This window comes from Mauremys mutica, chromosome 17 (genome assembly GCF_020497125.1).
Source record: "Mauremys mutica isolate MM-2020 ecotype Southern chromosome 17, ASM2049712v1, whole genome shotgun sequence".
Lineage (NCBI taxonomy): Eukaryota > Metazoa > Chordata > Testudines > Geoemydidae > Mauremys > Mauremys mutica.
In genome coordinates this window covers 26841184-26854825 of record NC_059088.1, presented here as the reverse complement: position 1 = coordinate 26854825, position 13642 = coordinate 26841184, and the positions used below count along the sequence as shown (strand labels likewise).

The window sequence follows — 13642 nt, the reverse complement described above, 5'->3', positions numbered from 1 at the left end:
AGCTCTAATACTAACGTTCTGACCTTTTGTGGCAAGTCACTAATATGACACTGGGTAGGTTTAAAATGTTACTGTATATTCCTAGGCCTGGTCTACACTAAGAAAGGGGGTCGAACTAGGGTATGCAAATTCAGCTACGTGAATAGCGTAGCTGAATTCGAAGTACCCTAGTTCGACCTACGTATCCGTCCAGACACGGCGGGGTCGAACTTCGCGGCTCCCCCGTCGACTCCGCCACCGCCGTTTGCAGAGGTGGAGTACCAGAGTCGACCGCAGCGCTTCCGGAGTTCGAACTATCGCGTCTAGATCATACGTGATAGTTCGAACTCCGAGAAGTCGAACTCACCGCGACGACCGGGAAGGTAAGTGTAAACGTACCCCTAGTTTGTTACTAACTCTTGAATACAACTCTGGGAAGGATTGTAGAAGGACCTAGAGGACTTTCTATCTCTTTCTGCAGCTCATCAAGCTCGGCCTAGATCCTTTAGCTTTTGGAAACCTCCCATTAGGGGAAGGCCCCGGGAGTTTATACTGCACCTGCCTGGGGGTTTAAGGGGTGTTGCCCCACCACAGATAATAGGCTAGAAACTGACTTTAAACAGGAGTGAAACTGACACTTTCAAGTCACTTGCAGATTATTGCCAACACCAAATGTTCAGAAATGGAGAATCCGGTTCACCAAAAATCCTGAGATTGGCTTTAAAATAATCAGTTTGTATAAAAAATAATAGATTTGGTGGGTTTTTTTCTTTATATTCTGCTTTTTGAGCCTTTAAGGTGCACTGGGGTCACATTTTGAAGCTTTCTCCACAGACACAAGAGCTGGAAACTTCATTGTTCTTTAAGAATGAAGGCTGAAATCACCACATATCACTGGACTCCAGGTGCCGGGGTTTTAAGGAAAACAATATTTATCATGAGACTCATGACAAACTCATGAGAGTTGGCAACACAGCTTTCACTTCTGTTTAGAGGCTAGTTCCTTTCCAGCAGGGCCTTAAATACAACCCCCCTCCCCCCATGGACTTCCTGTCTGACCTTACATCAACACCTTAGGGACAGAGTTTCAAAGGTTTTCAGGCACCCAAGGATGCAGCCAGGCACCTAGTGGGGTTTACAAAGCACCAAACCTTCTAGGCGCTTTTGAAAATCCCACTCGGGGCCTAAATACCTGTGAAAGTCTGGCTGCTAGTCTGGGGGCGCCTCAGTGCCCATCTGTGCAATGGGGGTAACAGCCCAGCTCTGCCTCACCCAGGGGCTGTGCTGTGAGGAGCTCAGACGCTGCGGTGATGGGGCCACATAAGGACCACAGGGAGCGTGGGAGCTTCTCTGTGCCACTGCCAGCCCTGCCCTGGCCTTCGGCCCCTTCTGTTCTCCTACGCCCCTCGCACCTTCCTCTGTTCTGAGTGTAGCCTGGGCTCAGAGGGCTCCGCTGTGTTTCTTCTGAGTCCCCTGGGCTCTCTCCTCACCCCCCACCCACACAGGGATTCCTGTTTGACAGGTTCATCTAACCACTTCCAGACCCTTCATTTAATTACCGGCCTTTTCATATCTTACTCACCCTGCACCTGTCTGTAAACAAAGCACTGACTCCCTGCCCCAGGGACACAAGCTGAGAGAAACACCCCTCCACACAACTCACAATCCACACTAACAGGTTTCAGAGTAGCAGCCCTGTTAGTCTGTATCCGCAAAAAAAACAGGAGTACTTGTGGCACCTTAAAGACTAACAAATTTATTTACACACTAACTTTGTGCAGTTAAGAGCTCTGCCTGGGAGCACAGCTCCTGCAGGGCTGGATTCCGGGGACCTGGGGTCTTCGGCAACGGGGGGCCCTTCTGTTCCAGGACCCGCCGCCGAAGTGCCCCGAAGACCCGCCTGGGGCCCCCAGCCGCCGCAGTGCAGCCGGGTCTTCCGTGGTAATTCGGCGGGGGGGTTCCCTGCCGTGGGTCTCCGGGGCACTTCCGCGGTGGGTCCCGGAACGGAAGGGCCCCCCACCGCCGAATTACAGCCGAAGACCTGGCTGCGCTTTGACGGTAATTCGCCCGCAGGGGTCCTTCCACCCCGGAGCGGAAGGACCCTCCACCGGCGAAGACCAGGAGAAGCTCGGGCACCCGTGAGAGTTTTCCAGGGCCCCCGGAGCGAGTGAAGGACCCCGCTCCAGGGGCCCCGAAAAACTCTGGTGGGGGCCTATTGCCCCCCCCCGAGTGGCCTTGCTCCTGTATGAAACTCAGGGGGGCGGCGGCAGCACCCCCTTCCCTACCTAATTGGTGCCCTTGGACAGAGAGCGTCCAATGCACCCCCTGAAATAGACTGGGGGTGGCCTCATCTCCCGCTGCCCACAGGAGGTGCACAAAGACGGGACGGGCATCAGGGGAATTTATGGAGCTTTGGGGGAACCACCTCAAATCCTCCTCAGAGTTAGGAGGGAAATGGGGGACCCACAAACAGCCCCTGTCATGGGCCTGAGAGACTCATGCCCCTCCCCAGCCAAAGGCGGCTTTGCTGGGTCTGCCCCAAGCTCCAGCCCCCCAAGGCTCATTGGGGAATCCTGCAGCCCCCTCCCCTGTGAGCCCAACCCTCTGCCCCGTCCCTTAGGTGGGTCCCTCACCCCTGAGGATCTAAAACCTCCCCACATTCAGAGCTAGGTGCAAATTCACCTCTTCAGCCAAATTTCCTGCACTAGCCCCCAACTCAACACCGTCACCCCCAGCTCAGCTACGGCCGGTGGGGATCATGAAACCGCCCGAGCCTGCTGGGCAGGGAGAGAGGAATCAGAGCTGTCTCCCTTGCTCTTGGGAGGGGCTCAGACACCGGGGTGATGGGCCCCAGTGTAAGAACCCCCAGAGGGAGACGAGTGGGTCAGGGGATAGACAGACTCGGCCATCACTGGGCTGTAATAGGATCATCAGCCTCCACTCAACCTGTGCAGGGAAAACCCCTGTGAAAGCCTGTAACCCGCTCTGGCACCGTGCGGCTCTCTGTCCCCCTCTAGTGGTTGGTTCACAGCAGAGGGAAAGAGCCTCCTACTGCTACCAGAGCTCAACCCTCTGAGATCGGACATGTCCAAAAGCCAGATCCAGACCCACATCTGACAGCTGGCCCCTGGCTCTGTAATATCCCAGTCCCAGCCCCAGGGCTGAAGGTGGCCTGGCCATGGGGCGCTGGACACCAGGATCTGAAATCTGGGAGGGGTCGGGTCCAGCTCCATAGGAAACGGTACCGTCCCCTCCCTCTCCCCCTCCCACTTAGCGCCCCCTGGTTCCCGGGCAGGGCCCGTGCAACCATTAGGCAAACTAGGCGGCCGCCTGGGGTGCCAAGATTTGAGGGCACCAAAAAGCAGTGCCCAAAATGTCTGGGACGCTCACCCGGCGCTGGGGCTCTGATCAGCTCCGGGCGGCCGGGAAGTGATGTCATTCCTCCTCCGGCCGCTGGGGGGGCTGCGCTGCTCCCTGCTGCCCTGGCTCTGCCCCAAGGCCCCCGCCCCTGCTCAGCCCCACCTCACCCCCACTCCCCTGAGCTCTGCAGCAGGGCCGGGCTGCCCTCACCGGCGGGGGGAAGTGCAGAGACCTGGCCCCAGCCACATCACCGGGGAGTGTGGGGGGTGGTTAGCCCCTGCCCTCAAAGCCAGCCCCCCCCCGAGAACCCTCCCCCCTGCGGAGGCCTGGGGCACCACTTCCCCCCCATGGGGGGGGGCAGCGTATGGGCCCAGAATATCTAGGGACGTCACTCTGCCCGCAGCCAGCCCCACACACCCCATCTCAAGCCAGCCCCTGCCGCACCCCCCTACCTGAAGCCAGCCAGCCCCAGACCCCCTGTCTCCAGCCAACCCCTGTCCCACCCCCCTGCCTGAAGCCAGCCAGCCCCACACCCTGTCAGGTTATTCATTTATTTTCATTAAATATGTAGACTAAATAATGAATATTAACACATTTTCAAGCCGAACGTGTATTAATTCTAATGAACAATGCCATGTTAGGCAGGATTCATTTCTGAAAGTTTATAATCGATGCTCTGTGGGGAGGGGTGGGAGTGGGGGGCACAAGGTGGAAGTTTCGCCCAGGGCCCTGTTCCCGGGGGGACATACCACAAGGGCTGGGGAGGGGAACTGGCCTGGTGTCCCCATGACGGGGCGTGTGGTCGATCTGGTCTTAAAGGTTCCTGTTCTTCTCTCTCATGGGGCAGGGTCCGGCAGAGCTGAGGCAGGTGCGATGGAGCTGAGCAGGATTGTGGGGGGCTCCGTCACTTTCCCTCTGGGGATCCCAGCAGAGCAAGCTAAAGGTGCTGCCTGGATAGTAAACACAACGAGGAGTATAGTAAATGTAGGAGAAGGAAACCCCCCCACATTCACTGTGTTAGACCCATCCTATGAGGGACGCGTGAGAGTCCCCGAGAGCAACTCGCTTCAGATCACCAGCCTGAGGATGCAGGACACAGGCACCTACAGAGCTCTAATCAGCACAGCTCCAGGCACTACCACCATCCACAGACCCTTCCTGCTACGCGTGTACAGTGAGTGTGGGGCCGATGAACCCCGGGGGAAGCTGGAACCCGCCCTGCTCAGGAAGCGCCTCTGGGAGATCAAGGGCTGCAGGGACTGAGCAGGGCCACCCAGAGGGAGGGGCAAGAGGGACAATTTGCTCCGGGCCCCGCAGGGGCCCTCACGAGAGTTTTTCGAGGTCCCTGGAGCGGGGTCCTTCACTCGCTCCGGGGGTCCTGGAAAACTCTCGCGGGTACTGGAGCTTCTTCTGCTCCCGGTCTGTGCCGGCGGAGGGGCCCTTCCGTTCCGGGACCAGCCGCGGAAGTGCCCCGGAGACCCCCCCGCCGCCGAATTACCGCGGAAGACCCGGCTGCACTGCGACGGCTGGGGGCCCTGCGTGGGTCTTCGGGGCACTTCGGCGGAGGGTCTCAGAACGGAAGGGCCCCCCGCCGCCGAAGACCCCAGGCCCCCCGGAATCCTCTGGGCAGCCCTGGGCCCCAGCGTCTGTGTGGACCTCTCAGTGCGGCCGCTTTTCCTCCTCCTGGCTCCTCTTCCTTCCCCCGCCCCCCCAGTCACCCCCCCAGCTCTGCCTCTCTGCCTACTTCTCCTCTGCAACTTCCTTCTCCGGCCCTGGCTGCTGTTCCCTAATCTCCTGCCCCTGCGCCAGATGTGCTGGAGCAGCCAGACAGCTCCTTGCGCTCGGCTTCCCCAGCACATCCCGGCAGCCGCTAGCAAGATGCTGCCGGAATTTCAGCCCATTCCATGTTTCTCTCCCCTGGCAGAGCAAGTACCGGAGCCAACTGTCCTCTGTGACCCAGTGACCTGTGTGACTGAAACCTGTAACTACAACCTGCGCTGCACCGTCGGGGATGGAGGGGACAATGTGACCTACAGCTGGACTCACACAGCAGGGGGCGCTGTGGTACCCAATGGGTCCGTTCTGCACATCTCTCTGAGCCCCCGGGATGCTCCCCTGGCCGTCACCTGCACAGCCCAGAACCCCGCCAGTAACAGCTCCGCAACCGCCTCTGCAACGGGCCTTTGTGCAGGTAAGTCCCTCTGCAGGAAAGACTCCTGTTTAAAAAAGAAACAAACCCTGCATGTCTAGAGCAGCTAACGGACCCCTCCTGCCAGTCTGCCCTGGGCTCATCTCCCAGGTCACTGGCAGGATCAGGCTCCTAACAGTGACAGTTTTATAGCCCTGCTTGTGTTACAGGCCAGCAAACCAGTTCCTGAGAACTGAATTGTACCCTACCAGGCACAACTCCCTGTGCAGGGTCGCGCTGCCCAGTGTGAACACGGGGGGAGCTGGCATCGGGTCGCTGCCTTTGCACCCAGCACAGGTCTTTGATCCCAGCCAGAACCTGCCTCCAGCCCAGAAGCCACCTCGCTGCAGATCTGTAAACCTGCCAGGCAGGGAGTGGTTTGCTCTGGATTTGTCTGTGACACCAGAGCAGCATCGCAGGGTCAATGGGGAGCAGCCTGGGCCCAAGGGGAGCCGTGCGCAGGCTGAGATATGGGGGACAAGGGGGGGAACCCTGAGAAGTTTAGTTATTGAACACGCCTGATCTCAAAAACCAACTCACATAAGGGGCCGCATCAGCCTCTCCCCCGGCTCTGAGAAGGCTCCTACCTGGGAGGGAGCAGGGGAGGGGCAGGAACAACAGCGCAGGCTGCCAAGGGGAGGGGTCACAGCCCCACCTGCCCAGGGGGGAGGAGCTGCTCACGGGTGGGGGGCGCAGGGAGGAGCCGGCGGAGCGAGGGGCTCAGAGGGAGGGTCCAAGGGCTGTGTTGGGCCCCGTCCCCTCACTCTGCTCAGGAGGAGTCTGAGCCGCGTCAGAGCCTCTGGGCCCCGCTCTGGGGACGGGGGCTCCTGTGCCTGGGGGCAGGACACGGCCGCTGACTCCGATTCCCCTGGTTGCACAGCGCCATATGGAGCGGGGGCCAGCTCCCCACCAGCCCCGGCCTCCTCGCTGCCCTACTGCCACCTCAAGGGGATCGTCCTGCTGCTGGTGCTGGGAGCCCTGAGCGCCGGGATCATCGCGGTGCACGTCCTCCCCGGCAGGGAGCGGAGACGGGACTGAGAGCAGAGGAGCTGCCACTGCGCCTGCCAATCCCGCCTGGGCGTTCCCAGCCCCCCAGCCCGAGGATGCTCCGGGGGCCGCTCGCTCGCAGCTTCCGACGGGTGAATGTCACTGAGTGGGAGGAGGGGAAGTATCGGGTCCCTCTGTGGGGCGGGAGATGTGCTGGAGAATCCGCCCTGCTCAGTGGCGCCCTCTGGCAGCCGCCGGCAGCACAACAGGTGCACCTGCCTCAGTTTCCTCCCATCCACCTTCTGAAAAGACCCCAGTGACTATTCGTACCCCTACCTGGGGCTGATGTATTGTCCCAGCGTGTAAACCTTTCCCAGTGACTCCCTGCCGTGCCCGCTCCCCCCCCGGGCTCTCCCCCCTCCATGGCACCCGGCTCTCTGGGGACAGGAGCTCACTTCCAGCTGCACCTGGTTAATGCCCAGGCAGTTCGGCCCCGGCCTCTGGCCATTAAAGGGGCCGAACACCCTGTCACGGAGGCACTTTCCCTCCCACTGTGCTCTGGGGTCGATGACTGCGCAGGGCAGGGCGATGGAGAGCCACGACCAAGGAGTTTGTCCCGGGAGAAACTCAGCTGCCTCGTGAACCCAGGACTGGCTCTAAAAACAGGTGACTCCAGCCTGGTGTAGACCCAGCTGCTGCACCAGTGTCACAGCAGATCAGTGGGGTGATTTTCTACGGATCCAGTGAAAGCCCTGCCTCCCTGACTGGGGGTGCCCGTGTCTCAGTGGAAACAAGTCCCTGCACCTCTTTAACTGTGTGGAGAGAAGCCCTCAGGAATTACACCCGGTCAATCTAGTCCAGCGTCCCTGCTCCAGCCCTGCCCTGCCTCGGCTACTTCAGATGGAGAAATACACCCCCTACTGGGCAATTCTGGAATAAACTGCCCATATGAGAAGAATTTTTCTCACCCACACACAGAGAGAAGTTGGTTTATACCCTGTGCCAAACAGTTAATGTCCCTTCCACATTCTCTCTCTCCTCCCCAGCAGAGCCATGAATGTCCTTGCTATTCAGACAGGTCCAGAGTGTGTTGTGTTTTAATCCTGCACAGCTTGACAGAGCCACAGTATCCAGTGGCAATGAGTTCCATGGGATAACTTTCCATCATGTAAATAAAGTCTCCACCTCTGCACTCCACAGGGTCATGATCCTTGTATCGCTGGGGTAACCCTGCTACTGGCATCACACTCACTGCGGGGTTTCCTCGGGGCCCAGGCTCAGTCACCATCTTCCCCACAATGCTCAGCACCTCCTGCTCACACCCGATCCGGATTTGTGTCCCTGCCCCAGCACTGAGCTGCCAGCCATGGGGAGGCGCCTTCAATTCCTTTGCGCAGGCCTCTATCCAGCAGAGAACCTACAGACCCTCCGCTCCCAGGGGATCGCAGCCCCCCCGGGACACAGGGCCAGATTCTCATTCACGCCAAGCCCCCGTCACACCCCCCTGGCTGCGCAAAGGGCCCTGACAGTGGGTGTCAATGTACTGGGTGCCCCGTCGAAGGCCCTTTCCATTGCCAGAGCCGTGTCAAGGGGCCCCGGGTAACAGAATTCCTAGCGTGACAGGCTCTCCGGTGCAATAGACAGAACCCTCCAGTATCGCAGGAGCCGTGTCTGGTTCAGACCCTTTCAGCCCTGAGCAAGGCCAGTAAGAGGAACCTTCCCCGACCCAGCGCCCTGGGCTGCTTTGAGCTCACTGCGCCACTTACCACAAAAGGAAAGAGCGTCTCATGGGGGAAGTTGCAGAGCTGTGGGGCAGGTCATTTCTCTGCAGCCCCTCGGCACCATCAGGGATCCATCGGCCACTCAGCCAGACTCTGCCGTCTAACCCGCTCCGGCTCTGTTCGGTCAGGACACCCGTTATACGGACTGACGGCCGCCCGCTCTGCCTGCCCCTCGCTGCCAGGATGGAGGGGGCTCGACACCATTCCCTTCTCTTGCTCCTGCTGGTTTTACAGCACAGCGGTGAGTGATCTGTCTGAATTCCAGGGCAGGAAATGGTGGCAGAGACACTGGTGTCATTTCAGATTTCGGAGGTGGGGGCAGCACTTTAATCGTGATTCCAGAGGCTACTTGGGCACCTGAAAACAGAGGCACAGTGCTGCTGTCAGATAACAGTTTCTAATTCCTATATAGAGAAAGAAAATTAAATATTAGACCCACTCAGCTCTAATACTAACATGTTCTGACCTCTTGTGGCAAGTCACTAATAGGACACTGGGTAGGATTAAAATGTTACTGTATATTCCTAGTTTGTTACTAACTCTTGAATACAACTCTGGGAAGGATTGTAGAAGAACCTAGAGGACTTTCTATCTCTTTCTGCAGCTCATCAAGCTCGACTAGATCCTTTAGCTTTTGGAAACGTCCCATTAGGGGAAGGCCCCCGGAGTTTATACTGCACCTGCCTGGGGCTCTAGGGGTGTTGCCCCACCACAGATAATAGGCTAGAAACTGACTTTAAACAGGAGTGAAACTGACACTTTCAAGTCACATTCAGATTATTGCCAACCCCAAATGTTCAGAAATGAAGAATCCGGCTCACCAAAAATCCTGAGATTGGCTTTAAAATAATCTGATTGTATAAAAAATAATAGATTTGGTGTTTTTTTTCTTTACATTCTGCTTTTTGAGCCTTTAAGGTGCACTGGGGTCACATTTTGAAGCTTTCTCCACAGACACAAGTACTGGAAACTTCATTGTTCTTTAAGAATGAAGGCTGAAATCACCACATATCACTGGACTCCAGGTGCCGGGGTTTTAAGGAAACAATATTTATCATGAGACTGATGACAAACTCCAGCAGGGCCTCCAACCCCCCTCCCCCCATGGACTTCCTGTCTGACCTCAGGGAAGCACCTTAGGGACAGAGTTTCAAAGGTTTTTAGATGCCCAAGGATGCAGCCAGGCACCTAGTGGGGTTTACAAAGCACCAAACCTTGTAGGGGCTTTTGAAAATCCCACTCGGTGCCTAAATACCTGTGAAAGTCTGGCTGCTAGTCTGGGTGCGCCTCAGTGCCCATCTGTGCAATGGGGGTAACAGCCCAGCTCTGCCTCACCCAGGGGCTGTGCTGTGAGGAGCTCAGACGCTGCGGTGATGGGGCCACATCAGGACCACAGGGAGCGCGGGAACTTCTCTGTGCCACTGCCAGCCCTGCCCTGGGCTTCGGCCCCTTCTGTTCTCCTACGCCCCTCACACCTTCCTCTGTTCTGAGTGTAGCCTGGGCTCAGAGGGCTCCGCTGTGTTTCTTCTGAGTCCCCTGGGCTCTCTCCTCACCCCCCACCCACACGGGGATTCCTGTCTGACAGGTTCATCTAACCACTTCCAGACCCTTCATTTAATTACCAGCCTTTCCTTATCTTAATCACCCTGCACCTGTCTGTAAACAAAGCACTGACTCCCTGCCCCAGGGACACAAACAGAGAGACACTCCCCTCTGCACAACTCACAATCCACACTAACTTTGTCCATAGGAAACGGTACCCTCCCCTCCCTCTCCCCCTCCCACCTAGCGCCCCCGGTTCCCGGGCAGGGCCGGTGCAGCCATTAGGCAAACTAGGCGGCCCCCTGGGGTGCCAAGGTTTGAGGGCACCAAAAAGCGGTGCCCAAAATGTCTGGGATGCGGCTTTGATCAGCTCCGGCCGGCCGGGAAGCGATGTCATTCCTCCTCCGGCCGCCGGGGGTGGGGTGGGGGTTCTGACGGGGCGTGTGGTCGATCTGGTCCTAAAGGCTCCTGTTCCTCTCTCGTGGGGCAGGGCCCGGCAGAGCTGGGGCAGGCGCGATGGAGCTGAGCAGGATTGTGGGGGGCTCCGTCACTTTCCCCCTGGGGATCCCAGCAGAGCAAGTTACAACTGCTGCCTGGACAGTAAACACAACGAGGAGCATAGTAACTGTCGGAGCAGGAAACCCCCCCGCAGTCATTGTGACCGACCCATCCTACGAGGGACGCGTGAGAGTCCCCGAGAGCAACTCGCTTCAGATCACCAGCCTGAGGATGGAGGACACGGGCACCTACGGAGCTCAGATCACCACAGTTACAGGCATTTCCACCATCCACAGACTCTTCCCGTTCCTGCTGCGCGTGTACAGTGAGTGTGGGGCCGATGAACCCCGGGGGAAGCTGGAACCCGCCCTGCTCAGGAAGCGCCTCTGGGAGATCAAGGGCTGCAGGGCCCCAGCAGGGCCGCCCAGAGGGGGGGCAAGAGGGGCAATAGGCCCCCACGAGAGTTTTTCGGGGCCCCTGGAGCGGGGTCCTTCACTCGCTCCGGGGGCTCCGGAAAACTCTCGCGGGTCCCGAAGCTTCTTCCGCTCCCGGTCTTTGCCGGCGGAGGGTCCTTCCGCTCCGGGGTGGAAGGACCCCCTGCCGGCAAATTACCGCCGAAGCGCAGCCGGGTTTTCGGCTGTAATTCGGCAGCGGGGGGCCCTTCTGTTCTGAGACCCGCTGCCGAATTACCGCGGAAGACCCGGCTGCACTGCGGCGGCTGGGGGCCCCACGCGGGTCTTCGGGGCACTTCGGCGGCGGGTCTCAGAATAGAAGCCCCTCCCCCCCCCGCCGAAGACCCCAGGCCCCCGGAATCCTCTGGGCGGCCCTGGGCCCCAGCGTCTGTGCAGACCTCTTACTACGGCTGCTTCTCCTCCCCCTCGCTCCTGTTCCTTCCCCCACCACCCCCCCGCTCTGCCTCTCTGCCCACTTCTCCTCTGCAACCTCCTCCCCCCGCCCTGGCTGCTGTTGCCCTGATCCCCTGCCCCTGCCCCAGCCGTGCTGGAGCAGCCAGACAGCTCCTTGCACTCGGCTTCCCCCAGCACATCCAGGCAGCCGCTAGCAAGATGCTGCAGGAAGTTCAGCCCATTCCATGTTTCTCTCCCCCCGGCAGAGCAAGTACCGGAGCCAACTGTCCTCTGTGACCCAGTGACCTGTGTGACTGAAACCTGTAACTACAACCTGCGCTGCACCGTCGGGGATGGAGGGGACAATGTGACCTACAGCTGGACTCACACAGCAGGGGGCGCTGTGGTACCCAATGGGTCCGTTCTGCACATCTCTCTGCGCCCCCGGGATGCTCCCCTGAATGTCACCTGCACAGCCCAGAACCCCGTCAGTCACAGCTCCACAACCGCCTCTGCAACGGGCCTTTGTGCAGGTAAGTCCCTCTGCAGGAAAGACTCCTGTTTAAAACAGAAACAAACCCTGCACGTCTAGAGCAGCTAACGGACCCCTCCTGCCAGTCTGCCACGGGCTCATCTCCCAGGGCACTGGCAGGATCAGGCTCGTAACAGTGACAGTTTTATAGCCCTGCTTGTGTTACAGGCCAGCAAAGAGAACATTTCCTGAGAACCCAATTGTACCCTCCCAGGCACCACTCCCTCTGCAGGGTGGCGCTGCCCAGTGCGCACACGGGGGGAGTTGGCATCGGGTCGCTGCCTTTGCACCAGTCCCAGGGCTGCCTTTGCACCAGTCCCAGGGCTGCCTTTGCACCAGTCCCAGGGCTTTGATCCCAGCCAGAACCTGCCCCCCGCAGCCCCAGAAGCCACCTCGCTGCAGATCTTAGCCTGTAACCTGCCAGGGAGCAGCTGGCCCCTGATTTGTCTGTGACACCAGAGCAGCGTCGCAGGGTCAGTGGGGAGCAGCCTGGGCCCAAGGGGAGCCGTGCGCAGGCTGAGATATGGGGTGGATGGTGGGACATGGGGGGAACCCCGACAAGTTTAGTTATTGAACACGCCTGATCTCAAACACTGACTCACACAAGGGCCCCGTCAGACCCCCCCATCCCCTTCCCCGGCTCCTACCTGGGGGGGTAGAAGGGGAGGGGCAGGAACGTCAGCGCAGGCTGCCCGGGGGGGGGGGTCACAGCCCCACCCTGCCCAGGGGGGAGGAGCTGCTCGCGGGTGGGGGGCACAGGGAGGAGCCGGCGGAGCGAGGGGCTCAGAGGGGGGGTCCCAGGGCTGTGTTGGGCCCCGTCCCCTCACTCTGCTCAGGAGGAGTCTGAGCCGCGTCAGAGCCTCTGGGCCCCGCTCTGGGGACGGGGGCTCCTGTGCCTGGGGGCAGGACGCAGCCGATAACTCCAATTTCCCTGGTTGCACAGCGTCTCCTCCTGCCCCAAATGGAGCGGGGGCCAGCTCCCCACCAGCCCCGGCCTCCTCGCTGTCCTACTGCCACCTCAAGGGGATCGTCCTGCTGCTGGTGCTGGGAGCCCTGAGCGCCGGGATCATCGCGGTGCACGTCCTCCCCGGCAGGGAGCGGAGACGGGACTGAGAGCAGAGGAGCTGCCACAGCGCCTGCCAATCCCGCCTGGGCGTTCCCAGCCCCCCAGCCCGAGGATGCTCCGGGGGCCGCTCGCTCGCAGCTTCCGACGGGTGAATGTCACTGAGTGGGAGGAGGGGAAGTATCGGGTCCCTCTGTGGGGCGGGAGATGTGGTGGAGAATCCGCCCTGCTCAGTGGCGCCCTCTGGCAGCCGCCGGCAGCACAACAGGTGCGCCTGCCTCAGTTTCCTCCCATCCACCTTCTGAAAAGACCCCAGTGTCTAACCGTACCCCTACCTGGGGCTGATGTATTGTCCCAGCGTGTAAACCTTTCCCAGTGACTCCCTGCCGTGCCCGCTCCCCCCCGGGCTCTCCCCCCTCCATGGCACCCGGCTCTCTGGGGACAGGAGCTCACCTCCAGCTGCACCTGGCTAATGCCCCAGGCAGGCCGGCCCCGGCCTCTGGCCGTTAAAGGGGCCAAACACCCTGTCACGGAGGCACTTTCCCTCCCACTGTGCTCTGGGGCCGATGACTGCGCAGGGCAGGGCGATGGAGAGCCAGGAACAAGGGGTTTGTCCCGGGAGAAACTCAGCTGCCTTGTGAACCCAGGACTGGCCCTAAAAACAGGGGACTCCAGCCTGGCGTAGACCCAGCTGCTGCACCAGTGTCACTGCAGATCAGTGGGGTGATTTTCTATGGGTACAGTGAACGCGCTGCCTCCCTGCCTGGGGGTGTCCTTGTCTCAGTGGAAAGGGGCTTCTCTGGGTGCAGCCCCTGCACCTCTGTAACTGTCTCGGTTTCTAAACCAAGCCTGTGTGGAGACAAGCCC

General features: G+C 59.7%; 1 protein-coding gene across 1 annotated transcript; it reads left to right on the top strand.

The window, feature by feature from the left end:
- Positions 1-4125: 4125 nt before the first annotated feature.
- LOC123351496 (SLAM family member 9-like) lies at positions 4126-13502 on the top strand. Its single transcript, XM_044990881.1, has 5 exons — positions 4126-4513; positions 5264-5530; positions 10328-10660; positions 11447-11713; positions 12701-13502. The coding sequence occupies exons 1-5, from the start codon at positions 4126-4128 to the stop codon at positions 12823-12825; spliced, it is 1380 nt and encodes a 459-aa protein (XP_044846816.1). The 3' UTR covers positions 12826-13502.
- Positions 13503-13642: the final 140 nt, after the last annotated feature.

What these genes read in the sequence shown, in the direction of transcription:
- LOC123351496 (XM_044990881.1), top strand. Translation starts at nt 4,126, where the DNA reads ATGACGGGGCGTGTGGTCGATCTGGTCTTAAAGGTTCCTGTTCTTCTC. An exon ending in CTTCCTGCTACGCGTGTACA is followed by an intron (nt 4,514 to 5,263) that starts GTGAGTGTGGGG and finishes CTCCCCTGGCAG; the next exon opens with AGCAAGTACCGGAGCCAACT. An exon ending in GTTCCTGCTGCGCGTGTACA is followed by an intron (nt 10,661 to 11,446) that starts GTGAGTGTGGGG and finishes TCCCCCCGGCAG; the next exon opens with AGCAAGTACCGGAGCCAACT.